This window comes from Chrysemys picta, chromosome 3, assembly GCF_011386835.1.
Source record: "Chrysemys picta bellii isolate R12L10 chromosome 3, ASM1138683v2, whole genome shotgun sequence".
Classification (NCBI taxonomy): domain Eukaryota; kingdom Metazoa; phylum Chordata; order Testudines; family Emydidae; genus Chrysemys; species Chrysemys picta.
In genome coordinates this window covers 40,696,235-40,724,079 of record NC_088793.1, presented here as the reverse complement: position 1 = coordinate 40,724,079, position 27,845 = coordinate 40,696,235, and the positions used below count along the sequence as shown (strand labels likewise).

Below are 27,845 nucleotides of genomic sequence, written 5' to 3'. Positions count from 1 at the left end.
TGCATAAAAGGGGACAAAAGGTCTGAGTTAGATAGACTCTTTGTGGACTCATTTTAAGATCCCCAGCAGCAGACAGAAGGCTGGCCACCAGAAATCTGTCACTGAACACTCGAAGATCACTCCAGACATTTGGGGTAACTATTGATTTGGGGTGCTCTAAACCTGTTGCTTGTGTGTTTATGTGCTGGAGACTAAATAAAGTAAAAACTTTAAGTGAAAGCACAAGGTGTGCTTCAACATTTAAACTAGTTATTTGTCGTATGGTTTTACAAGTGACAAAACTCTCTGAACATCACTAAAATCCAACCCACCAGTTAATAACAGTTCCTTAACTTGTTGTTTTATTCTGTACTTTTTCTTGTCTCTGTTTTGGATACTACATTCCAAACCAGTTACTTGTTTTTGACTGATTTTGACTGATTTTGTATTTACTCGTGACAAAGCTTACATCAGTTTTGCAAAGTGTTATGGGATACTTAGCATCAGAGGTGCTGGAACAATTTTTATAGTGGGGGTGCTGAAAGCAGAAGCCAAGTATTTGGTTGTTATTACTACTTCAAACCAGGGGGTGCTGCCACACCTCTAGTTCCAGCACCTCTGCTTAATATTAGTAAACAAGAGTAAGCATAAAACCATTTGAATATAAAGCTTTTTTTCTAACACATATAAAATGTGTAATACATTTTAATATGGTGTGCAATATGTGTAACATGCATATATTGACTAACAGCCAACTAGCCACCATCAGCCCATATCACGTTATCTGAAAGATAGGGATATGGAGGAAAAGCAGTTGGTTCAAAAGGCAAAATTTAGATGATGCTGGTAGGAAAAAGAAGACACTTTGAAGTTCTTGCCAGAATATTAAGTTATTCAGATATTCCAAATCAATATGCATGTCAAATATGAATCAATCATTGCTTTTCTATTACATGCATCAAATAAAAAACACTTTCAGACAGGAATGGGGGAAACTTAAGAACATAAAAAGATAGAGCAGTGTTTTCTTAAAGGAAAACTTTCTTTGTGTTGTGCAAGAACTTCCTTTTATGGTTATATTCATATAATTATATTCATGAAATTACTTAGAATTAAATACAACACACAAAATGGAACAACAAGTATTAGTTGTTTTGGGAAGTGATTCAACCTTGTTTCACTTTGATCATTTGGCAAGTAGATGCCCCTATGCAGTTATGTACATTTTATTGTGTATGTCCATCAATGGAACATGGATATGATCATGTTTGGTACAGCAGGTTTATTTCTTTTAGAACTATAACATTACTTCATTTGAACATTTATTAGGGCTACAGAGCTGTAACTGCTATTGCTAAATGGCATAATATAAAATGAATGAAGTGAAAGAACCCTGGAGGCTTCTTGATGTTTATTCTATCAAGCTAGTCACAAAAGATAATAATACAGGGAACTGTGTGAACAATATTGCTTTGCACCTCTTGCAGCCACCCAGAATATAAAGCGTGTATTATACAATCCAAGTAATTACAGAAAACGGAAAAAGCTATGTTAAACTGTTCCCATTACAATGGCTTATAATGTTACAGTATTACAAATTGGAAACCGAGGTATTAAAGCAGTAGCATACTCTTGGATACTTGTACTGTATGCAAAATGTTTGTAATGTAGTAAAACAAAATTATCCAAGTAGGCTGATTATCAGTTAGCTATTTCAATTTTCTTCTGAAAATAAACATTTGCAATGACACGTCTCTTAATAATTTAAAGCTACCATTGACAATTGTGCTTGATGTTTTAACTCATAACTAATTCATAGTATTGTATGGTGCACATTATAAACCAGATACTTATGTGAGTAATAGTTACTCATGTAAGCAATCCCATTGAAGCTAATGAGACTATCTGCAAAAATATGGCAAATTCAGTCTGGAAACAAGGTATAAATTTTTAACAGTGAGGAAAATCATTCACTAGAACAATTTACTCAGGGTTGTGTGGTTCACCATCACTGGTAACTTTAAAATGAAGATTGGTTATTTTTTCTGAAAGATACGCTCTATTTTAAACAGGAATTATTTCAGGGAAGGTCTGTGGCCTGTGTTATGCAGAAGATTAGACTAAATGATCACAGTGGTCCCTTGTAGCTTTATAATCTATGAATCTAAGGGTTATCTAATTAAGGCTTGTTCCTTTGAGCAAGAGTTACTGTTTTGTTGTGGAGCTTTTATCTTTTAAAATAATATCTGTATATTCTTATTTATAAATACAACACAGCAAAAATAAATGGAAATAAAATATAAAATACATTATTAAGTAGCAATTGGCCAAATCTTTCTTGACTTACATAGTCCAGTGGTCATACTGAAGTCAATGAAGCACTAACTACATTTACAAGAAATATTTTTCAAAATATTTTTTACACTGCAATGATCAAGCTTACAAAGCAGTTATAAGAGTCTGCCCATGTTGATCCATTTTCCGAAATGAGGTCCACATAAGAACTCCAAACTTCTTGAAAAATAAGTGGATACCCCAAAAGCCAATTTGTAATGTGCACTAAAGAAAATGAAGTTAATAAATTCATTCCAATTTCCCATTCACCTAGAAATGATTCTGAAACTTTTATTCAGAGCCATGTCTAGTGCAACCCAGGAACCTCAAGGCTATTCTAACTTTCTTCCAGCTGCCCATGGTCTGAAGGGGATGGTCGAGGAGCTGGGAGTCACTAGTGCATAGGGATGATCCTGCTGCTCCCTCTCCCATGTCCCTTATACTGGGAGTCAGGCAGGAGGGTAATATGCAGGGGCTAATACAGCATCTATGCTATTTTGGGATTCCCTCTCACCGGGGGAATCTTCAAGGTGCTAGTTCTCCTGGCATGAGGATGCCTTTCTGCGACGGGAGCAATGTAAAGCAGGATCTCATCCAGAGACTGTAAATCATGACTTAAATGGAATTATTCCAGACTTACATCATTGCAACTGAGATTCAAATCTGATTTAGAGTTTTCAAAGTATTTCCTAGTTTACTGATTTATTCAGGACTGTAATAGTCTCCCTTTTCTCATAAACATAGGAGTAGAAGGGAAGTAATATGCTCTATATTTACATATACATACATATTATCTAGGGATTGTCTAGATCAGTGGTTCTTAACCTGGGGTGCACGCACCCCCTGGGGTGAGAGATGCCCTTTCTGAGGGTGCGAGACATGCCAGATTTTTTTAGACGGTAAATCATCGAAAATACAAATTAAGCACAGTTACGTAAATACAACTACTTTGTTTAATCAAACCTATGTATTTATTAACATTATACATTTGTTAACGATTACTATAATATACAAACAAAAATATATCTAGGCTTAAGGGGTGCAAGAACATATTTTTTAGGTTTAAGGGGTGCAAGAACATATTTTGATTTTTGATAAGGGGTGCGAGAACATATTTTGAGAACCAAAGGGGTGCAGGCTGCAGTAAAGGTTAAGAACTACTGGTCTAGATAATACTTAGTCCCTCCTCAGTGCAGGGGACCTGACTAGTTGAGGTCCTTTCCAGTTCTACATTTCTATGATTCTAACTAATTTTTTTTCCAGTTCCCTGAAGAGTTCACATTATTCATTTGGTGATAATTGCATTCAGATGTTACCCCAAGAACAGACCCAAGGGTTCCAGAGTAGCCCTTCTGTTGCTTACTTCCAGATTCCCCTAATGTTAACCCATTAAGCTGTTCTTGCAAAATGAAAGGAGGGGAACCTCCCTAGAGAAATTGCCAGGGTTTACCAAGGATATCCCTGTGCCCTTCCAGAAACTCCCCAGAACAGTCAAGAACTCTTCACTCCTGGGAGGACATGGATACAACCTTCCACTCAAGAGACTGCTTGCTCTGTCTTTTATACAATTTTTGGCATGTTATGATTGACTTGTTTCCCAATCCTAGCATTAGCATACCCATCCTCCATTCATCTTTAAACCCTCTCTGATTGGTTTATAAGTATGGACCAATCACAACTGCTAAATCTAACTGTCAATCAAAGTTGTAACATAACAAGTTTTCGTATTATGGGATGTTTACTATTATGGGATGGTGATCAGTGTTCCCTCTAATTTTTATGTCCATGTGCAGAATGAATTTTATTATGTGCACCATTATGGAGGTGATGTGTGGACACATCACCTTCATATTGGTGTACATAAGAACATTCATGTGGTGGTGGTGGGGCCAAGGGGTTCGGAGTCTGGGAGATGGCTCAGGGCTGGGGCAGAGGTGTGGGGTGTGGGGGGGGAGTGAGGGTTCTGGCTGGGGATGCGGGCTCTGAGGTGGGGCCGGGATGAGGGGTTCGGAGTCTGGGAGGGGACTCAGGGCTGGGGCAGAGGGTTAGGTGCAAGGGGTGAGGGTTCTGGGGTGGGGCCAGGGATGAGGGGGTTGGGGTGCAGACTGCTCCGGGGCTGCGGTGGGGAGAGAGGACTCCCCCCAGCCCTCTCTCACCTTAGCAGCTCAGGGCTGGGGGAGAGGCGCCTCTCCCCAGCCATAGCAGCTTCAGCAGGGCTGGGCTGGCCCAAGGGGGCGGGCTCCTCTCCCCAGAAGCTCCGGCGGGCCTGGGCAAGGCCGGGATGGGGGAGGGGCTCCTCTCCCCTGGCCACGGCAAGTCCAGGGGTGGTCTGCACTGGGGCCGGCGGGGAGGGGCGCCTCTCCCCACCATGGCACTGAGACCCTGCACGGGGCTTAATAGGCAGCTGTGAGGCCACACAGCTTAGAGGAACTTAGATGGTGACCCTCACCTAATTTTGGACTGAGCATGAATGACTGACCCCTCCCTACAGTGTTGGAATGACTCTTACCTGACCTCAGTCCATATCTGCCTACCACCGCGCTAGCCGTAGGCCAAACTGCTTTAAACTGCCAACTCACTGTCCTTTAAACTGCCAACTCACTGTGTGCCAACATTGTACGCACACTTAAATTACCAAACTTTTAAACCATAAACAATTACCTTATTTCTTTAATATATACTTATTTGTTAATTTATGCATCTTAATGTTAAGGTCTACTGTTGCCACCCCATATCTCTACAATTTAGTTAATTTTATTTCAGCTCTTTCCCTTGTGACACCAGGACAGAAAGGGTTACAAAACTAGCAGACTAATTGACCCAGATTCAACCTTTAGAGACATATTAGTATACAATGATTGTGGGTTTGTTGTGTATTTACATATATATTTTTAGAGGTTAACAATGTAAGTAAACGCTTCCTGTCTGTCGCTGTATTCTGTTAATTCAGAGATCAAAAGATGTTAACATTTAGATGAACTGTGAATGTAGTAATATCATTGTCTTTATTTCTTTTTGAAATATGTAGCAAACTACCTGTAAATGGCAGGAGATATGCTAATCCATGCAGCTAATTACCGGTGGTGCTTAGGAAATAGGTGGTTTTACTTCAAAGCCACAATGCTTTACTCAAGGAATGCCTTTTGTCAGGAGGCTGCCAAAGAACTATAAAAAAAACTCTTGGGCCCTGATCTTGTATCTCAAATCTGCTTAAGCTTTGTCAGGGGAAGTTTGAGTCGCAAGACTGAGGTCTCCAATTCCAGTCTGGATCACCCTGATATTGAACATTGGACTATAATCTATGGAACTAATTCTGAAAGAACTCTTTGCAACTCTAAATCTCACTGTCTCTCAATGAAACTGACCTAAGAACTTTATTTATGTCCGCATGTATAATGATCCTTTAACCAATACTCTCTCTCTTTTAATAAATTTTATACAATGAACAAGATTTTCAGTAATCCTCATCATATTTGACTTAGCTGTCTGTGGGGAGCCCATGGGAGCTGTATTTTTGGCTTCTGGGTAACCAGTAAGGTATTGTGGAAACTTGCTGGCTTGGTGAATCTAAGTATTAGAAATAACCACCCATTCTGGGAATCGTCTGCCCCATTCTTTGCAGTTTGCCCCCTATTTTCAGTTAATGGTGACAAAGCAATGTTTTCAGTGCTGTGCTTGAGAAACAAAATAGAGCAGCTCAAAGCGTCTCACGGCCCGCCAGGGACTTACCCTGATCAAGCTGCAAACCAAGTTTGGGAACCCCTGCTATAGATGAAGAGGCAACAAAGCTCCATTGTGGAACACTCAGCTTGCTAGATTATGTGACGCAATGGTGTGATTATTTATTATTTATGGCCATCTCATCACCATATTACAGGCAACAAGTGGATACGAGTATGAAGAATGTGTTCCACACCCATCCCCACAGAAAACCCAGTTGAATGGATATCCTGTCAAGTCTAGTCAAAGGTTAAAATATTAAACAAATATGCAACAAACATGAACAGTAAATGCTACCCCCAATCTTCTTTCCTTGAACTCATAGAAAGAATATATCGATACAAAACTTCCAAAGAAGTGGGTATTCATCCACGAAAGCTCATGCTCCTATACGTCTGTTAGTCTATAAGGTGCCACAGGACTCTTTGCTGCGTTTACAGATCCAGACTAACACGGCTACCCCTTTGATACTTGACACAATGATTGAGTTTTTTCTCCTTTGAAATGTTAGGCTGGAAAGAAGATAATCCAGGCACTTTACTTTTCCCATTATCTCAAAAGTGAAAATTTAAAAAGCATTTATTAATACTTAGCATATTGAGCCTGTTTTCTCAGAAACAGGAAGTTAAATATGATTCCTTCATCTCTTTCTGATCCTTTCTTTGGCTCTATTTTCTCTGATGAGAGGACTCTTCTTTCCTTCCCCTCTCTTTCTGTACTTCACCATTCCCAATTCTCTGATGTTCCGCCTCACCTCTTGGCTCCATTAAATTGATGTATTTTTAGGACACCTGTGGCGGGGCAGCCCCGCCCCGCACTAGCCCCAGTGGCGTCAGACCAGTAGCTCTGACGGAGGAAGTCCTGCCCCATTTGTACTGGGCATCTCCAAATGTTCAGGGAGTATAAAAGGAGAGAACTCAGCTCAGTCTAGGCTGGCGGCTGCAGGGGAAGGACCTAACTGGGAAGCTCCTGCAAACGACCAGCCAACACTCTTGAAGCTGCTGGGAACAGAGGCTTTTACAGATCGGTGTAAACTCCTACTGCGGGAGGAATCAGGGGAGGTGACGGACCCGGAGGCCTGCGGAGAGCCCTGGGACTTGTGGGAGACCCCAACTCCCAACCCAGTAGGAAGCAACCCGTGGGGGGGTGACGGACTGGTACCTTGCCCCTGGTAAGCCTCAGCATGTTTTGGTAGGACACTGAGCCAGTAGTAAGGGGTCCTACGGCCTGTAACAAGGGCTTATCCTATGGACTCTGGCCACTAGGCTGTGCTGCCCTATAACCAGGGGCAAGTCTATGGACTCTGGCCATTAGGCTGTGCTGCCCTATAACCAGGGGCAATTCTGTGGACTCTGGCCACTAGGCCATGCTGCCCTGTAACAAGGGATGTAAACCCTCACAACACCCCTTACTTAAGTATCTGATCACCTCACAATCTTTAATGTATTTATCCTCGCAACACCCCTGTGAGGTAGGAAAGTATGATTAGCCCCATTTTATAGATGGGGAATTGAGGCACAAAGAAACTATGTGAGTTGTCCAACTCTGTGGGAGAGCAGGGAGTTGGACTGAGGTCTCTCAGTTAACAGACTGGCATCTTAATCACTGAACCATCCTTCTACTCTAAAAAACTACTACTCTAAAGGTATGGCATTACTACCAGCCTTTGCTAGGGCTTCTGTGTACCTCTCCTCCCCCCCTGGCTTCTCTCTTCCCTTCTTACTTTCTTGGTCCAGCCATCTCTTTGCTTTTTCTCCTCCCTCTCCAAGCACTCAGTCATTGTCTCAGGGACATCTATTCATTTTTCTGTCCTCAAAGGATTCCATTTCCTGTGCTGAGCCTTTCTTCTCCCCACACAAGAGACCCCATCTCTTTCCCCCACTTTTCTCCTGTTTGTTTTCCCATCCCCCAGTTTTCTAGCCTCACCTCAACTACTCAGGACTCTGAGCCCTGCTGCTTCTGCTTCACCCTAGTGTTGAAATAACTTCTTCCTCACCTTGTACGGGGAGATGTCAGCAAACCAGTAAAGTGCCTGAAACCACTATGACTTATTGCTAAAAACAGCCAAGTCAGCAGGCCATAAAATGGCCATGCAGCAGCGTCATCCTGACCAAGGCAGGAAGGGAGGGGGTTTTGGGTGAGAAAGGGCAGCTTGACCCTGTGTCCTTCCTGATAACAATTGTGTTGAAGTTGCTGATACATGCATTTTTGAAGAGCAGGATGTGCCCCCAGGAATGTCTATTAGTGCCTCAAGGCTGAAAACTCTGGAAAAACCCACACCTGGTTAATCAATAATCAGGAGGAACCTCTTGCTTGACCATTGAAACTGCTTGCTTAACAAGTTTTCTGTAAGGGACATATCATTCTATTACTAATGTATAAATAAGAGGGGAAAGTTTGAGGTAGTTGGACTCTTCTGGACTCTCCCTCTGGATACATCTTGTGGTCCCCACTGGCAGACGGAAGATTTGGCCACCAAAAGCCTGCCGCTGTGCCACTCGAGAGCCACACTCGGCTTTGGTAATTATCAAGGGTTGGGGGTGTTTACTAACCTGTTGCGGACATGTGTAAGTGCTTGAGACTAAGTAAAGTTAACTTTAAGTGAAAGCACTCTTGTGTTGTCCTGTTTGTGCCAGTCCTCTATCAGTCAGACAGCCGTGTCTCCCCTGATTTATTTCCTGACACCACCTCACACAGAGTAAAAGTTACCAAGAGCTTTGGGTTGAAAGAACCCCGGGTAACAACCTCCTGCTGCTATGTGTCTCTCTATTGTTATCTCATTGTTTCTCAGTGTTCCACGTGTCTGTTTGTTGTGCCCACACGATTTATCTTCTTTTTTCTTTAGATGGTAAGCTCTTTGGAGCAGAGACTGTCTCTTTGTTAGGTGATTGTATAATGTCTAGCACAATGGGGTCTGGTCCATGATTGGGGCCCCTATGCATTTCCATAATATAAATGTATAATAAAATTAATTTGTCAGCTGTTTCTGTGCTGGTCCCGACCACCTTTACTCCATCTTCTGATTATGGAGTGTAGATATCCCCACTAGGTAGCGTAATTTCAAGAGGAGTAGGCCAGCCCTCAAATATGAGATTCCTATTCAAATCAAGAGGCATAGATTCCAAGAATCATGGTGATCATTTAGCCTAACCTCCTGTATAACACAGACCAGAGAACTTCCCAAAATAATTCTTAGATCATATCTTTTAGAAAAACATCCCATCTTGATTTTAAAAATTGCCAGTGATGAAGAACCCACCATAATCTTTGATAAATTGTTCTAAGGGTTAATTACCCCCACTATTAAGGTGTATGTTTTTATTTCCTATCTGAATTTGTCTAGTTTTAGCTTCCAGCCATTGGATCAATTTATACCTTTCTCTGCTAGACAGAAGAGCCCATTTTCAAATATCTGTTCCCCATGTAGGAACTTAGGGTATGTCTACACTACGGGATTAATCCGAATTTATATAATTCGAATTTGGGAAACAGATTGTATAAAGTTGAATGTATGCGGCCACACTAAGCACATTAATTCGGCGGTGTGTGTCCAAGTACCGGGGCTAGCGTCGATTTCTGGAGCGTTGTACTGTGGGTAGCTATCCCATAGCTATCCCATAGTTCCCGCAGTCTCCCGTGCCCATTGGAATTCTGGGTTGAGATCCCAGTGCCTGATGGGACAAAAAACATTGTCGCAGGTGGTTCTGGGTACAGCCTCACCCCTCCCTCCCTCCCTGCATGAAAGCAACAGACGGCAGACAACCATTTCGCGCCTTTTTTCCTGGGTGAACACTGCAGACTCCATACCACGGCAAGCATGGAGCCCGCTCAGCTCAAGACAGCAGTCATGAACATTGTAAACACCTCGCGCGTTCTCGTGGAGTTTATGCTGAGCCAGGATCAGAAAAACGAGGCGAGGAGGCAGTGGCGGCGGCAGCGCAGCGACAAGCGTGATGAGGACATGGACATGGACACGGACACGGACACAGAATTCTGTCAAACTGCGTGCCCTGGTGCTTTGGAGATCATGTTGTTAATGGGGCAGGTTCTATCCATGGAACGCCGATTCTGGGCAAGGGAAACAAGCACAGACTGATGGGACCGCATAGTGTTGCAGGTGTGGGATGATTCCCAGTGGCTGTGGAACTTTTGCATGCGTAAGGGCACTTTCATGGAACTTTGTGACTTGCTGTCCCCTGCCCTGAAACGCCAGAATACCAAGATGAGAGCAGCCCTCACAGTTGAGAAGCGCGTGGCGATAGCCCTGTGGAAGCTTGCAACGCCAGACAGCTACCGGTCAGTCGGGAATCAATTTGGAGTGGGCAAATCTACTGTGGGGGCTGCTGTGATGCAAGTAGCCAAAGCAATCACTCAGGTGCTGCTACGAAAGGTAGTGACTCTGGGAAATGTGCAGGTCATAGTGGATGGCTTTGCTGCAATGGGATTCCGTAACTGTGGTGGGGCGATAGATGGAACCCATATCTCTATCTTGGCACCGGAGCACCAGGGTACCCAGTACATAAACCGCAAGGGGTACTTTTCAATGGTGCTGCAAGCACTTGTGGATCACAAGGAACATTTCACCAACATCAACGTGGGCTGGCCGGGAAGGGTTCATAACGCTCGCGTCTTCAGGAACACTACTCTGTTTAAAGGGCTGCATCAAGGGACTTACTTCCCAGACCAGAAAATAACCGTTGGGGATGTTGAAATGCCAATAGTTATTCTTGGGGACCTAGCCTACCCCTTAATGCCATGGCTCATGAAGCCATACACAGGCAGCCTGGACAGGAGTCAGGAGCTGTTCAACTACAGGCTGAGCAAGTGCAGAATAGTGGTAGAATGTGCATTTGGCCGTTTAAAAGGTCGCTGGCTGTGGGGTCCCATGCGGAGCGGATAAAGCACACGACCAATGTGGTTGCAAGCTGAATCAAATCCTGTTTATTACAAGCTTTCTTTTATAGTTTTTTCTCAACATTACATAACACAATTAGGCTATAATAACACATCTACGGATTGGACAAGAAGGAGAATCATGTGTTTATCACATGTATAGCCCCACACCGATTGGTTCAACCGTTCCTTACATAAGGCCATGATTTGTTTACCTCATCTTATATAATCCTAGACCATCAGGGGGCCTTACATAAGGCCGTGATCATCTTATATAATCCTAGACCACCAGGGGGCCTTACATAAGGCCATGATTTGTTTACCTGGCAAGTGTCCCATCGTGACCCTTACCTCCTCATGGAACTTTTCATTAGGTTGGTGTAGGGATGATACATCCCCACAGCTGGCGATCGTTATTGACTCGCTCAGACCTCAGCCAAACCAATCTTCCCATTGTTATTTCTGCTTGCTGCATGCTACACAATCTCTGTAAAAGTAAGGGGGAGACCTTTATGGTGGGGTGGGAGGCTGAGGCAAATCGCCTGGCTGCTGATTGCATGCAGCCAGACACCAGGGTGATTAGAAGAGCACACCAGGAAGCGCTGTGCATCAGAGAAGCTTTGAAAACCAGTTTCATTACTGGCCAGGCTACAGTGTGAAATATCTGTTTGTTTCTCCTTCATGAAAACCCGCCCCCTTTATTGACTCATTCTCTGTAAGGAACCCACCCTCCTCCTTCCCCCAGCTTGCTTTCAAACCAAATAAAGCCACTATCGTTTAAAAATCATTTATTCTTTATTAATAGATTATAAAAAGAGGGAGGGAACCCAGGTGGGGTTTGGGAGGAGGATCGGTGGGAAGGAAAAGGCCACTAAAAAAAGGTTAAAAAAATGACAGCCTTTTGCTTGGGCTGTCCACTGGGGTGGAATGGGAAGGTGTACGGAGCCTCCCCCCCCGCGTTCTTTCACGTCTTGGTGAGGAGGATATGAAACATGGGGAGGGAGGAGTAGGGTTATACAGGGGCTGTAGCGGCACTGTGTTTTCCTGCAGCCATTCCTGAAGCTCCACCAGACGCCGGAGCATGTCTGTTTGCTCACGCAGCAGCCCCAGCGTTGCATCCTGCCTCCTCTGATCTTCCTGCCGCCACCTCTCATCTCGAGCGTCCCTCCTGTCCTCACGTTGGTCCCTCCTGTCCTCACGTTGGTCCCTCCTGTCCTCACGTTCACTGGCTTCTTTCCTATACTTTGAAACCGTGTCCTTCCACTCATTCAGATGAGCTCTGTCACTGCGGGTGGATTCCATGATTTCTGCAAACATCTCGTCTCGCGTCTTCTTTTTCCTACGCCTTATCTGTGATAGCCTTCGGGACGGAGGAGGGAGGCTTGAAGAATTTGCAGCTGCTGTAGGGAGGGAAAAAAAGAGAGAATTTTTTAAAAAGATAAATTTTGCAGAACAATGCTTATACTCTTTCATGGTGACCAACACTATTCACATTACATAGCACATGTGATTTCTGTGCAAGGTCGCATTTTGCCTCTTAATATTGAGCGCCTGTAGCTTTGCTGCTAGAGATCACAGACACAGGTCCGGGCAACAGAATTTGGCTTGCATGCGGCCATGGTAAGCCATTTTCTTTCGGCTTCTGCGCCCTCCTTTCCCACATACTAAGCAAAGCCCGTTGAGTGCTGTGGTTTTCCTGTTAACATTCAGCAGCAGCAGAAAACAAACTAACCCCCCCCCCCATCCAATTCTCTGGATGATCGCTTTATTCCTCCCCCCACCACGTGGCTGGTATCAGGGAAGATCCCTGCAGGAACCAAACTAACCCCCCGCCCCGCCTCCCGCCATGAATTCTCTGGGATGATCGCTTTATCCCTCCCTACACCGCGTGGCTGGTATCAGGGAAGATCCCTGCAGGAACCAAACTAACCCCCCCGCCCCACCTCCCACCATGAATTCTCTGGGATGATCGCTTTATCCCTCCCCCCACCGCGTGGCTGGTATCAGGGAAGATCCCTGCTAGCCAAACGCAAAAAGCTCAGGGCCAATTCCCCCCCCCCCCACGCTTGGCTAACTGCCGGGAAGGATTTCTTTTCAGCCACAGGCAAACAGCCCAGTAGGAACGGCCACCTCTGTCCCCTTAATTAAGTTCCCGTATTTCAACCAGGTTACCATGAGCGATATCACTCTCCTGAGGATTACACAGCAAGATAAAGAACGGATGTTGCTTGAATGCCAGCAAACACCGGGACCATACGCTGCCAGGCTTTGTCAGGCAATGATACCAGATTACTTGCTGCAAGCATGGCGTGGTCAAGTGTCCTACCATGGAGGACGGAATAAGGCTGCACTGCCCAGAAACCTTGTGGCAAGGCTTTTGGGGTACCTCCAGGAGAGCTTCATGGAGATGTCCCTGGAGGATTTCCGCTCCATCCCCAGACACGTTAACAGACTTTTCCAGTAGCTGTACTGGCCGCGAATGCATCCCAAGTCCTCAGGGCAAAGTAATCATTAAAAAACGCTTGCTTTTAAAACAGTTTTTATATTTTAAAAGGTAAACTCACCTGAAGTCCCTTCCATGGGGTCATGGTCTTGGATACTGGCTTGGGAGGGTTGGGAGGGTACTTCAGTCAGGCTGAGAAAAAGATCCTGGCTGTTGGGGAGAACGGAGTGCTGGGTGCTCTCTGCAAGCTCGTCCTCCTCCTCCTCCTCTTCCCCATCCGCAGAATCCTCAGGTGTAGCTGATGAGGCTATCCCCGACCCGGAATCCACGGTCACAGGTGGGGTAGTGGTGGCGGCCCCCCTTAGAATTGCATGCAGCTCGGCGTAGAAGCAGCATGTCCGCAGCTCTGACCCGGAGCGACCGTTTGCCTCCTTTGTTTTTTGATAGGCTTGTCCGAGCTCCTTGACTTTCACACAGCACTGATCTGAGTCCCTATTGTGATCTCTCTCCATCATGCCCTTGGAGATTTTTTCAAAAGTTTTGGCATTTCGTCTTTTAGAACGAAGTTCTGCTAGCACTGAATCCTCTCCCCATATAGCGATCAGATCCAGTACCTCCCGTACGGTCCATGCTGGTGCTCTTTTTCGATTATCGGCCTGCATGGTTACCTGTGCTGATGAGCTATCTGTGGTCACCTGTGCTCTCCACGCTGGGCAAACAGGAAATGAAATTCAAATGTTCGCGGGGCTTTTCCTGTCTACCTGGCCATTGCATCTGAGTTCAGATTGCTGTCCAGAGCAGTCACAATGGTGCACTGTGGGATAGCTCCCGGAGGCCAATACCATCGAATTGCGGCCACACTAACCCTAATTCGAAATGCTAAAATCGATTTTGGCCCTACTCCGCTCGTCGGGGTGGAGTACAGAAATTGATTTAAAGAGCCCTTTATTTCGAATTAAATGATGTCGTTGTGTGGATGGGTGCAGGGTTAATTTGAATTAACGCTGCTAAATCTGAATTAAAGTCGTAGTGTAGACCAGGCCTTAGACTGTAATCAAGCCCTGCCCCCTTAACCTTCTTTTTCTTAAGCTAAATAGACTCAAGGAGCTCAATTGCTACATCAGCATTTTTTCTAATATTTTTTATGAATCTTCAATGAACACTGTCCAGTTTATCAATAGCCTTCTTGAATTGCAGATTCCAGAACTTGACACAGTAGTCACATCAAATACAGAGGTAAAATAATCTCTCTATTCCTATTGGAGATTCCCCTGTTTATGCATCCAAAGTCACATTAGCCCTTTTGGCCACAGCATTGACTTGGGAGTTCCTATCCAACTGATTATCCACCATGACACCCAAATCTTTTTCAGAGTCCCCGCTTCCCAAGATAGGCCATACTTACAGGATGGGGACTCTATGTTATTTGGTCCTAGATGTATACAAATTGTTTGTGTGTGCCCAACTTATCAAACAATCTGGATTCCTCTAGATCAGTGATCTGTCCTTTTCATTATTTACCACTCCACTAATTTTGTGTCATCTGCAAACTTTATCAGTGATGATTTAATGTTTATTACTGGCTATTGATAAAAATGTTAAAGAATGCAGAATCAAGAACTGATCCCTGCACACTGTGTTTCCATGGGAAACACACTAACTCAATAATTCCCTGTTTACTATTACACTTTGAGAACCTCTAACAAAAAATAATAGTTTTCTTTAGTAACCAAACTATAAGTAAAATGTGGTCTTAAGGAAAGTCTTGTCTTTTTTCATTAATTTAATAGGTCAAATGCCAATGGTCTGTTTTCACAAATGACATTGAGATAGTCATAATGGAAGCCCTTACACAGCTCTTACTCAAAAGACATTTGTTTCAGTGGCCAAGATAGCAAAAGTTTGGATTAAAGGACCATCTGTACTTTTTTCACTACTTTAAATAACAGTGGAACATTCCACCTTTCCATTTGAAAATAGGCTATGTTACCTACACCACCAGCTTAACAAATGGAAAATGGCACTATTCTGTTGTGCAGACTGGATTTGTGATCTATTGCAAAATCATATTTAATAAAAAGAAAATATAAATTTGAAAATATAAATGTATGAAAACAAGTGAAGCATGCTTTTATGTAGTTAAAACCACACCTATTCATAAGCAAGCAAATGCATGAAAATATCTCTAGCACCACCTACAGAAGTTATTCAGTATGGGGTTTATGGCTTTGCTTTTTTTTTTAAGCAAAAAGAAAAGAAATCAATAATACTCAAAGTTATTTGTTTGTAGGAACTTTGTGGGAATTCAATCATTTTCTCCTAAAGTTTTTTCGGCTTACATATTTTGGTGGTGGCTTGCTAGAAATGAAAAGCAACAAGATACAGAACAAGGTATGTGAAAATTGCGTTTAACCCAGGAGAATTGTACTTTCTGGTACTGATACTGTGTGGGGATGCATCACATTTTCACAGCTGGATTTTGAATAGGGCCTCATTAAACTGATATAAATATATACCATGTTGTTGTTTTCCAACATCAGCAACAAGATTGCAGCCTCATTGTACACACTCCAGCTGTGTTCTGCATCCACAGTCCTATCATTTGCCAAATGTAAAACTTAACACTTGTCTCTTGACAGTGATAAAGTTGGTAAAGTTATTTGTATAAAGAAAAGAAAAAACTGGACTAGAATGGGGGAAATAAAGGAAAGTGGTTAAAAAGAATTTAATAGGGAAAATTATGGTTACAAATATTCCTTGTGCCTAATAATACTTACTCACCATTGTAACGCGCTATGAGATATTTAGACTAAACAGGTTATTATTATTCTTTGTTAAAAACATCAGAGACAACAGGATACAACATATAGCCCATCCTACTTCCACTGAAATTAATGGTAAAAATGCCTTTGACTTGAATGGCAGCAGTATCTGACCTTGTAACATGGCTTCACATATATTTATAAGAGTACAGAGATAGCAATATAGGAATGATAGGAATATTGCTATAGTTCAGTAGATAAACTCATACAAAAAAATGTAAGTCATGTTAACAATCACTTGAAATCCTCAGTAAGTCCTTGATTCAGGAAAGCACCTAAGCACATTTTTAAATGTCAGTGGGTGAAATCCAGGCTATACTGAAGTCAAAGACACAAATCCCATTGACTTCAGTAGGTCCAGGATTTCATCCATTGACTCAGAGGGACTTAAGCATGTGTTTAATTGCTTTCCTGAGTCAGAGCCTACCTAAATGAGTGTAATAGGAAGTGGATGTTTACTTTTCACAATACCTGATCCAAAATGCTCTGTTTTTCCATGATTTCCAATAGCTTACCACTTAGAGCTTGGAGTTCTGCCCCACCTGTCTCTGTCTTCTCTCTAGTTAGCTGTAACAAGCAACAAAATTACTGTACATACTTGTATTTGTGCACTTCATATTATTTTATGAGTATATACATGCTTTATTGATGCTCTGTTGAAAGTAGCTCCTTGATTAAACAATTTCTGTTGATTGCATTGATGTAGCTATCAGAGAAATTAGAGAGATTGATTCTACATCATTGCATTTCTTTAAATGTTTTTATTTTATACAAGACAATTATATACCCAATTGTTACATTTTGCATCTGATTAAGTGGATTTTAGCCCACAACAGCTTATGCCCAAATAAATTTGTTAGTCTCTAAGGTGCCACACGGACTCCTCATTGTTTTTGTTGATACAGACTAACACGGCTACCACTCTGAAACCTGAAGCACATGTGTAATTATTAAAATAGAGATTACTGTGCTATCACTGAAATAATCCTATTCCTCTAGTAATGGCAATGACTCACTGTTTACAGATGGGTTTTGCCTCACAATGGGCACTGATGTCAGGTACTAATCCTTCAACCAGATGAAAGCTAGCATTCAATTTTCTTGATTCCTAGTACAGAACTCCAGCAAACAATACACTAACTGGCAGAGGAGTCTGACAAGTACCAGTATGGCTTAATTATGGTGTGCCAGTTTGTTGTGCAGGCCCCCATAGCCACAGAAGGGCATAAGGGTATGTCTACACCTGAGTTGGAAGGTATAATTTCCAGCTTGAGTAGACATACCTGTGCTAGCTCTGATTGAGCAAATGCACTAAAAATAGCCATGTAGCTGCTGCAGCACAAGTGTCAGGAAAGGCTAGCTGCCTCAAGTATGAACTCATCTTAAACTCTAGATATGTACTTAATCAGAGTTCACATGGGTCTGTCTATCTGAATTGGAAATTATACCCCCAGCTCCAGTGTAGACTTTCCCTGGCTATGGGGAGTGCATAAACCACAGTGATGGCTTTGTCCCTGTCCACAACAGGTCAAACCCCTTTAAGGGCCACACATTCTCCTGTACAACCTCCTCTGTAGGCATGGCGTAGGTAGAGCAGTGGCTGTCCACCCAGTACTTACTTCCCTGTCTACATGGGTAGAGAGGGCAACAAGGATCTATGAATGGAAAGAGCTTTGGCTCTAACCCTACAATGTACCAGGCAGCACAGCTAGGGCCAGTAGCAGATCACCTTCTCCCATAGCAAAGGGGGAGCAGGAAAGGAATTGAGTTCCTTCACTGAGCTCCTTCTGGGGAAATACGTATTTATCCAGGGTGAGATGCAAAGGGACAATCTACCCATGTGTATGCATATTTAAAATGCCAGCATGACAGGATGTGAATAGCTTAAAGCTGATCCACCATTTTGTGCACTTGGTAAGCATACCCACATGAGCCAAAGTGACAAGGCAATTGATTAAGTACCAGGTGATTAGCCAATCAACAAGGAGATTCAGCTCATCTGCTGAGGACAATTAAAAGAGAGACAGGAAGAAATAGGAGGATGCGGGGGGAAGGCTGGAAGGAAGGTCCTGAAAATGTGCAAGATCTCAGAGTGATGAGAGATCTCTCTCCCCACCCCACCCCACATTTCTGTCCTTTGCCTTTGTAGTAGGTAAAGGCTTCAGGGAAAGCCTTATGATGTGGGAATAAATATTTATAAAGCACTTAATGCTGAAATTATCACTAGGGTGTGTGAGAGAACTGTTCGCAGTAGGAATCGAGGCTGAGAGAACCCTGCCCTGTGACAACCAACAACTTAAAAATTACACTTCTGTCTGAAGTTACTTTGTCTAATGTTCTTACAAGAAATCTACAAAATTACTATAACCGAAAAAGACTGGAGGAAAAAATGTTCTATTTTTAGTTTGTGCACTGTGTACATTTGATAGCACTTTCTATATTTTCAGTTTCACAATTTTCCCTGTATAATAAATCAGTTAATACGTTTCCCCAGTCTCAGGTGCAGAAACTACTTTTAAATCAATTTTATACAGCATAGATTTCAAGTTGATTCCGTTCTTAAAACAACAACAACTACTACAACAAAAACAGTGCTAACACATTACAAACAAGAGTAGGGAAGAATGACCACATTTTATGACTGTGATATACTGAGGCCTAGATCCTGATCTCATTTCAATGTATTATAATTTAGTATTTCCATGTCAGCTCTCACTGTATTTTACAAGTGTTGAAGTCAGTGGAGTTACTCCAGATTTACATCAGTTTCCTCTAGTGCAGCAGTCGGAATTTTGAAATGTGCTAGGTGAGTTCTGTTCAATTACCTGTGAGATGGACCCATGTTTTTTATTGCTAGTGAGTTCAGGGTTCATGGCAGGGTCCATTACTGAAGGGGTATATTAAAGCTTTCTTTTGGGGGTAAGTAGCCTTTAAACTTGAATACATCTTTGTTCAACAATCCATCACCTAGCATTAACTGCCTTGTGAATTACAACCCTGCCTCAAACCTTCCATTGTTTGGGAAAGTTATTGAGAAGGCCATGGTGAGACATCTCCATCTGAAATGGGTTTCCTCCAATTTCCTGAATATGCTTTTAAATCTTAGTACAGTAATTAAAGTCACTTATCTTGTTGCTGGACTATCTGCTCTGGGCAAAGAGTAGAGGTTAGGTGTTCATGTTGTTTTCATTAGCTTTCTCAGCAAACTTAGATACCGTCAATCACAAGGTGTTGTCTGTTAGCCCTGAACCTGGATGAGGCAGAAGTGGATAGAATACACCGAGATGGCTGCATTTGTTTCTTTCAAAGACACCCCCAACAATCATGTTGGCAACTGCTCTGTTGTTCCAAGACCTCTAATGTGTAGAGTCCACTGCATTTCATGCTGCCACCTTTCCTGTTCAGACATACTGGGGCTTCAACATGTCTTCATGGCATTTTTAGACTTGGAAGCCAAAGCTTCTGGTATGATCTACCAACAAAAATTATAAGTCTGACAAGTTTAACTGACATGTTTGAAAAACAAATAAATCAGAAGATTACAAGTCACCACATTCAGTGGAAATCATGAGTCATGTTCTGACTGAGAAATGGAATTTTAGTCATAATTTCTGAGTGGTTCATTCCACAAACGTCAAGGCACTGACTCATTGCTTGCTTATACATGTCACATAACAGTGACAACTAATAGGACAAGGCAGCCTTCCAGGATAGATGGTAAGGCTGTCATTATCAAAGCTCTTTAATAAATCTCTGTAAGGTATTTTGCTTCTATCTGGCAACTCTCACGATCAATTCTACCTGACTTCCATTGGATGACGCATTGGTTATTACTGCAGCTTCCAAAAAATGTGTAGAAACTGCAGATGCATTAACAACACAAACTTAAACCAAGTCCTGATTGTGTTTAGGTTTGCAGGATTGCAATTTTTAGAAAAGATGAATGTATCAGACATGTCACTGAACCTCAAATTTATTCATGTGAATGTAAATCACCAAATATAAGGAGATGAGACATTTATTCAAGGTATTTCTGACCAATAGCAGAACACAAGTATCAGAAATCTAAATCTCAATAATATATTGGAATTTCAAAGTCAGATGGAGAAGTTTTTATTATCTTGATTTCTGAAATTCTAATAAGTTGTAATTCAGTTTCTCAGGGGAGGCCTGGGCCCCTCCCAACTCCACCAGGCCCTGACCCAGGGCCCTAACGGTGGTGGAGTAGTCCACCACTGGGTCAGTGGGGAATCCAGCCACAACACACTGACCATGCTTCAGGCAATGCTATCGCCAGACTGAAGTTGGCTGTTCCTGGACCACTTCCTCCCCTCCCCTCAGGATGTATCTGGACCAATGGGCCATCCTGTGTCTCGTTGGGCTAGGTGACCCACAGCAGTCCTAGTAGGTCAGCTGCAGACACAGGTTCCTCAGCGAGCAGGTCGTCTCTGGGCTTGGCAGCAGAGTCAGCAGCTTGGAGTGAGCAGGATATGTCTGTCTCCCTCAGTGTCTCAGCACCAACTGAGCTTGAGGCTCCACCCTTTATACTTCCTGTTCTGCTTATCCACTTCCGGTGGGAACGGTGAGGCAGATCTGGCTCCACCCACCTGGGCACAGAGGATGGTTCCTCCCCCTCTGGGTCAGAGGGAGGCCACACCTCCTCACTACAAGCAGATAGTCTCGTGGGACACGAGGAAGTTTAATGAAACAAATAATGTTCAAAAACTCCTCAGGAGTGACATGACATGTCTATCTAATTTAGTTGACCTGATAAGCGCAAAGTACTCAGGACATTTTATCTCAGGAACTAAAATGCTGATGCATCTGAACCAAGGTCTGTAAGTAGCAATTGGAAGACCAAACTACTGCTCCTGGTATCCAAGAGGTCTCACCCAATGGCATCACTTCCAACAAAGGGAGAAGAATATCAAATATTACACAGTAAAATATGAGATAGAAAATATAAGGTAAAAGGGTAAGGGAATGAACCTATTAGATCTAACAAATTGGATCTATTGGATCTATTGGATCTAACAAATCTTCTTGAAATACATATTGAAGTTCATGGACTAGCTGTTTCTCGTTATTTTAGCTGTAATTTTTCCGAAGTGTCTGACATACTAAGTATATTTCTAGCTACTTCAAAATGATTAAGACAAGCTTATCCTGCTGTCCTGGTCCTTGGACAGTTCAGTAAATGAGGATACTTGGGGGTGGAGAAGGAGAACTAGATGTTCTTAATCTTATAAAAATTGGATATAACAATTTTATTTTTTCAAGTGATATGCTATTATCAATAAAAGTTTATCAGAAGAGATCAAAAGGTTTGAATCAACTATTCCTGGAAGTGCATGCAATCATTCGGTGATTATACCTACTGTAAAGAGAGCATAATACAGTAGAGTGCTAATAAGAGAAGTCTTTATTTCCTAGTCCTAATTTTAGGAGGTAGATTAGGATTACAAAATGTTAATACGTTGGTCACATAGCCGGGTTTAATATCTGACTCCAATTCCTATAGCTAAGTGATCTTTTAGTGTTTCTGGTTGTTTTGGAAAATTATATGCAAACATAATGCCAACTAAAAATAATAATCACATACTGATGCAGCCAATAAGAAAGCACACAAAATAGAAACATATTAGTTGAGGGGAGGTCAGACTACCTGACTTGAACTGCCTGAAAGTTGAGAGGATTATTTTGCTTCTTGCTGGAAAACTCTGAAAAACTACTATCTCTGAACTCAGCGTGTGATAGATTTTCGTTACCAATCTGCCTGGAGCGTCAGGTGATCAGGCTGATACTGATCACCTTGGATACCAGGATCGTTTGGGGAGGAGATGATGAAACACATCAAGTGTCTAGATTTTAAAACTTTATTGATAAAATAATACAATAAGAGCTGGGACTGTTCCCATGTCATTCAGGGGACGAAAGAAAGCGTTAATGCCCCCAGGCCCTAACCCACTTTCATACTCACACCCACACTACCCAGACTGGCCAAGTATGGGTGTAACGTTAGAAGAAGAAGAAAAGGGGAAAGGTGGACGGGAGTGCTGTCCTGGGCTCAGAGCGTCCAAGAATCTGTTGTGCTCTCCAAGTTGCCCCAGCTCTCAAGTGGGTTTTAAGTACTGGGCTTCTTTGGGGGTGGTTTCGTTCAGGGCCCTCTATTCCTGGTGTTCTTTGTACTAGTCCAAACAGGCTTGCTATGGTCTCTTTTCCTTTTCCAAAACTTCCCGGCTCCGGAGACTGTTTTCTTTTCTGTCTTGGCCTTCACTGGTCTTGCTGTTATCTTTGCAGCTCTGTGTCTCACTTAGTTCTTCTTTTCTCACAGCTGGTCAGGGGAGGGAGGGGGTTGGACTTCCCCCCTTCTGTCTTGGTGGGTAGCAGCTGGCCTTGGGCTGGAGTTCTCTTATCTTCAGACTGAGCTTGTTAATTGCAGTTTTGAGTTAACCCGTTCTCTGCTCTTTTCTTTTTCTTCTCCCCTCTCTTCCCCCGCCCCCTTTGGCCTCTCGTACTCCTATAAAGGAATCTTCCATTCCCCACTCACACACCTTTGACCCTCCCCAAAATGCTTTGCGATGCTTGCAACAGCGTTAGCCACATACAATGCTGATCTGCCTTCCCCGGGGACTCCCTGAGGGAGGGGGTCATTGGGGTGTGACAAGTGGCTCTTTGACATGAAATGGCCACTTCTTGATTTCTAAACAATACATTGCCACTGAGTTGGAATCATCACCTGCAGTTTTTATTGTCAGCAACTTGGGTGTGTGTGAGAGTTCTGATGAGCAGAATGTTTTTTGTTGTTGTTTTTTTTTAAACATAATTGTAGTGTTCTTGATTTTGTTTAGATGTCTTGAGTTCCTCTTGTAGTACTGACCCTCATTGATTCACAGCCAAAATAAGTGGCCCATTTCAACCAGTCCTCCCATTTGCAAGTTGTTCCTCAGCATGTTGTACAATGGTTCCATTTTTTTAATACAGTGAATAGAAGTTTATTAATGAGAAATAACCCTTCCCATTTAAACCAATGAGAACTACACTAAGCTTGGACCAAAGCCAATCTCATGTGGTTCAGTCGTTCTTTTGGTTCCATTTCCTGTTTTAATTGCAAATTTCACACTTGGATACCTTATCTTCAGTCTTTGTTATTCATGTGCCTGTCAGCACACTTTACACAGGTATATTACATAGCCCCAGGCAATAGAAAATCAGGCCCAGTAAGTTTTCAGCTACATACCTATTAAACTTTAAATCATATGTATTGGAAGAATTTCTCTGTGTTGGCTTTCACATCAAAAATGGCACAAACAATAACTTCTGTCTATTATTTTAATGTGTTGACAGCAAGAAAAGGAAACATTCTTATTTTCCAGTCTTGCCAATATAATACAGAATTGCAAGACTATAGTGTGTTTTCTGGGAATGGATCATTCTAAGAATCTCTTGTAATTAATTTAGATCAACTTTAGGAGAAATGGCTATTCCAGAAAACGAAACTATGGAACATTGGGTCTCTATCATAAACATTTCTGAGCTTCCTCCTATTTCAGCACAGAGGCAATTGCCACTGAGACACAAGGCAAAGATTGAAAAGCCTTATAAACAAGAATCACCCTGAGTATTTTTTTTATCTGGAGTTTCCTTCCAGTAGGTGGGAAGGAAAATCTCTGAATAAATGCTGTGAATACAAGTTCTATTTCAGTATGGCAAGTATAGTTTGCACATAATTTATATTAAGTAGTTAACCACCTTTTATCTTCCTCCAGGTGCTGCAAATGCTAGCTGTATTCTCAAATCCTGCTTGCTACCTGGCCTTGTTAACAGCAATGTATGCTCATCAGCATAGCTCCTCTTCAGACCTCTGAGGACAGCCGCTCTCTTATTCCAAGCCACTGGATCCACTGAGCTTTGCTGTAGTATCTAATATGATTTACAAGCATTCAGGAAGTTGTCCTCATATGATCATATTTATTTAAAGCACCCTGGACATTTTGGGTCTCTAGATAAATATGTAAGCAGAGTCTGAATGAGCTCCCCCCTGACATCTAGTGGTGAGCTGTGAAAAGACTTCAGAAGCTGATCTCGTTGGCATGGACACACCCACGCTGCCTGATAGGATTGCTTGGCCAAATGATCACTTGTGGCTGGTGTTGGATCCCCAGTTTCCTTGTTATTGGGGCAGAAGTAATAAAGGATTGTTATCCTTGTTGTGTGAACCGAGGGCAGCAGAACTGTACCTGGCATACCCCAAAGGAGGAACTCACCCTCAACTAAACGGCACTCGCTAGGCAGGGGATATGGGTTCCAAAGCCCAATGAGTTGAGAGAGGGTGGGGACAGGTACTTGTACCTGGTGGTGTGGGCCCTGTTTAAGAGTCCTAGACACTAGTTGACTCTTCCTCTTCCCATGATATAATAAAAGAGCTAATTTAGATTCAATTGTTAAATGCTGCAGAGCTGAAATCACTGATACCTATGTCCAAGGGCATGTCTACACTATGAAATTAGGTTGATTTAATAGAAGTTGATTTTTTAGAAATGTATTTGATACAGTGAATTGTGTGTCCCCCCACTAAGCGCATCAAGTCAGCGATGTGCGTCCACAGTACTGGGGCTAGCATCGACTTTTGGAGCGTTGCACTGTGGTAGCTATCCCACAGTTCCTGCAGTATGCACCGCCCATTGGAGTTCTGGGTTGAGCTCCCAATGCCTGACGGGGCAAAAATATTGTTGCAGGTGGTTCTGGGTACATGTTGTTAGGCCCCCCTCTCACACTCCCTCCGTGAAAGCAACGGCAAAACATTGTTTCTCGCCTTTTTTCCTGGGTTACCCGTGCAGACAACATGGAGCCCACTCAGCTCACTGTCACTGTATGTCTCCTGGATGCTGCTGGCAGATGTGATACTGCAGTGCTACACAGCAGCATCCCCTTGCCTTGCCTTGCCTTGCGGATGGTAGATGGTACAATACGACTGCTAGCCATCGTCGTTGTCCCACGGGTGCTCCTGGCTGACCTCAGTTAGGTTGGTTGGGGGCGCCTGGGCAGACATGAGTGCTCCTGACCGGCCTCGGTGAGGTTGGTCGGGGGCGCCTGGACAAAAATGGGAATGACTCCAGGTCATTCTCTTCCTTAAGTTTCGTCTAATGGAGATTCAGTCCTGCCTGGAATATCATGCCAGTTGGAGACTTCTGCCTCAGGCTGCTCTCCCAGTCGGCAGCACCATGTGGTCGCACCTACCCCAGCTTACCCCTTGATCCAATGGCTCATGAAGCCTGGACAGTACTAAGGAGCAGTTCAACTATAGGCTGAGCAAGTGCAGAATGGTGGTAGAATGTCCATTTGGAAGTTTAAAAGCACGCTGGCACAGTTTACTGACTCGGTTAGACCTCAGTGAAACCAATATTTCCATAGTTATTACTGCTTGTTGTGTGCTCCACAATATCTGTGAGAGTAAAGGGGATACGTTTATGGCGGGGTGGGAGGTTGAGGCAAATTGCCTGGCTGCTGATTATGCACAGCCAGACACCAGGGCGCTTAGAAGAGCACAGCAGGGCGTGCTGTGCATCAGAGAAGCTTTGAAAACCAGTTTCATGACTGGCCAGGCTACGGTGTGAAAGTTCTGTTTGTTTCTCCTTGATGAAAACTTGCCCCCTTGGTTCACTCTACTTCCCTGTAAGCCAACAGCCCTCCCCTCCCCTCTTTGATCTCCACTTGCAGAGGCAATAAAGTCATTGTTGTTTCAAATTCATGCATTCTTTATTAATTTGTCACACAAATGGGGGGATAACTGCCATGGTAGCCCAGGAGGGGTGGGGGAGTAGGGAAGCACGGGGTGGGGTAATTGTAGGGGCACCTCCTAGAATGGCATGCAGCTTATCATAGAAGCGGGATGTCTGAGGCTCTGACCCGGAATGGCTGTTTGCCTCTCTGGTTCTTTGGTAGGCTTCACGCGGCACTGCTGTGGGTCCCTGTTATAACCTCTGTCCTTCATGCCCTTGGAGATGTTTTCAAATATTCCGGCATTTCGTTGTTTGGAATGGAGTTTGGATTACACAGATTCCTCTCCCCATTCAGCGATCAGATGCAGTACCTCCTGTTCGGTCCATGCTGGAGCTCTTTTGCGATTCTGGGACTCCATGGTCACCTGTGCTGATCAGGTCGCTACGCTGGCCAAATAGAAAATGAAATTCAAAATTTCGCGGGGCTTTTCCTGGGTACCTGGCCAGTGCATCTGTGTTGAGAGTGCTGTCCAGAGTGGTCACTATGGAGCACTCTGGGATAGCTTTAGGAGGCCAATACCATCGAATCGCGTCCACACTACCCCAAATTCAGGAGTATAGAAATCGATTTTAAGAGCCCTTTAAGTCGACAAAAATGGCTTCGTCGTATGGATGGGTGCAGGGTTAAATCAATCTAATGCTGCTAAATTCAATCTAAACTCATAGTGTAGACCAGGGCCAAGTATTAGCCCTACTTTGGGACAATGTCTCTATTGCAAGAGACTGCCCAGTGTGCATCAGCAGTGAGGCTCCTCCACTAACAACTGAAATCACTGAGAGCTGTGTTAAGTGTGGGGGGGCCCTGAAGACATATTGGTGAGTGGCCAGCCGGACAGCTGGTGGAAAGATGTGGCAAGCGGCTATCTGGGCGGCTGCCGGAGAGGTGTGGCAAGCAGCTGGCAGAGAGGTGTGGCCAGCAGGGTGGCTGACGGAGAGCTGTGGCAAGCAATCAGCAGAGAAGCGGGTGGAGAGGGCCAGAACAGAGCCCCATAGAGGTGCAGCAATCGGCCGCTGGGTGATGAGCGAATGCCCGAGCACTGAAGCATGTAAGGTGCCTCCTCCCCCCCCCCACGCCTTCCACACAGGGTGGGAGGAGAACTCTGCGGATGAACCTCTCAACTCTGGGGCTGCACTGGCCAAGGACAGCAACTGTGAGTGGGGTACAGAGAAGGGACAGGCACGTTAAAGGGACTTTTGGATTGCTGAACTTAAGACCCTGAGGGAAAAAGGAAGCTGCCCAACTTACTTGGGAGTGGGTCTTTTGCTCATAGTTTGTGTTTATGAACTCTAGTTGTGGTGTTTTCCCAAATTAATGCTGAGTTAAGTCCCTTCTTTTATTAAAAGATTTTTGCTACACTCAGACTCTGCTTGTGAGCGGGGAAGTATTTCCCCTTAGAGGCACGCAGGGGGTGGTGTGTAATTGTCCCAGGTCACTGGGTGGGGGCTCGAGTCGGTTTTGTGTTGTATTGTTGAAAAGGAACCCCTAGATACTGAACCTTATTGCTGTTGGCTCCACCTGGCAGAAGGGTTACAAATAGAATAGGAGAAATCCTAGCCCTATTTAAATCAATGGGAGTTTTGCCATTCCCTTCAATGAGGCCAAGATCTCACCCAATAATATGACAAATTAATAATTTTGTCCCACAATGCATAGAGAGATTACCAAAAAAAGAGTCACAGAATTCAAAAAACGTCCTCCTTCTTTCATGTGACTTCTGATAATCTTATAAAAGCAGCTGTCCCTTGAAGATCAGCAAACCATTGTGCCATTCAATAAAGAGGAGACCAGCTGTCCGAGGAAGAGAATAGCCTCTTTGTTTACTGTCCATAAGTGAGACCTGGTAGATGTAGGATGGGAACTAAATACTTTTG

The 27,845-nt window shown here is 43.4% G+C and overlaps 1 protein-coding gene and 1 long non-coding RNA gene across 2 annotated transcripts; one reads left to right on the top strand and one right to left on the bottom strand.

Moving 5' to 3' along the window:
• Nucleotides 1–34: 34 nt before the first annotated feature.
• On the top strand, nucleotides 35–25,938 carry LOC135982210 (uncharacterized). The gene is made up of 2 exons (XR_010599451.1): nucleotides 35–134; nucleotides 23,961–25,938. It is a non-coding gene; the product is annotated as an uncharacterized LOC135982210 (long non-coding RNA).
• On the bottom strand, nucleotides 11,713–14,154 carry LOC135982209 (SRRM2 protein homolog rsr-2-like). Its single transcript, XM_065587765.1, has 2 exons — nucleotides 13,491–14,154; nucleotides 11,713–12,326 (listed from the first exon to the last, which is right to left on the bottom strand). Exons 1-2 carry the CDS (start codon nucleotides 14,029–14,031, stop codon nucleotides 11,809–11,811), a joined length of 1,059 nt encoding a protein of 352 aa, XP_065443837.1. The 5' UTR covers nucleotides 14,032–14,154; the 3' UTR covers nucleotides 11,713–11,808.
• Nucleotides 25,939–27,845: the final 1,907 nt, after the last annotated feature.

Coding starts and splice junctions, on each gene's coding strand:
- LOC135982209 (XM_065587765.1), bottom strand. CDS start 14,031: ATGCAGGCCGATAATCGAAAAAGAGCACCAGCATGGACCGTACGGGAG. Junction 12,327..13,490: donor CCCCATGGAAGGGACTTCAG/GTGAGTTTACCT, acceptor CCCTCCCTACAG/CAGCTGCAAATTCTTCAAGC.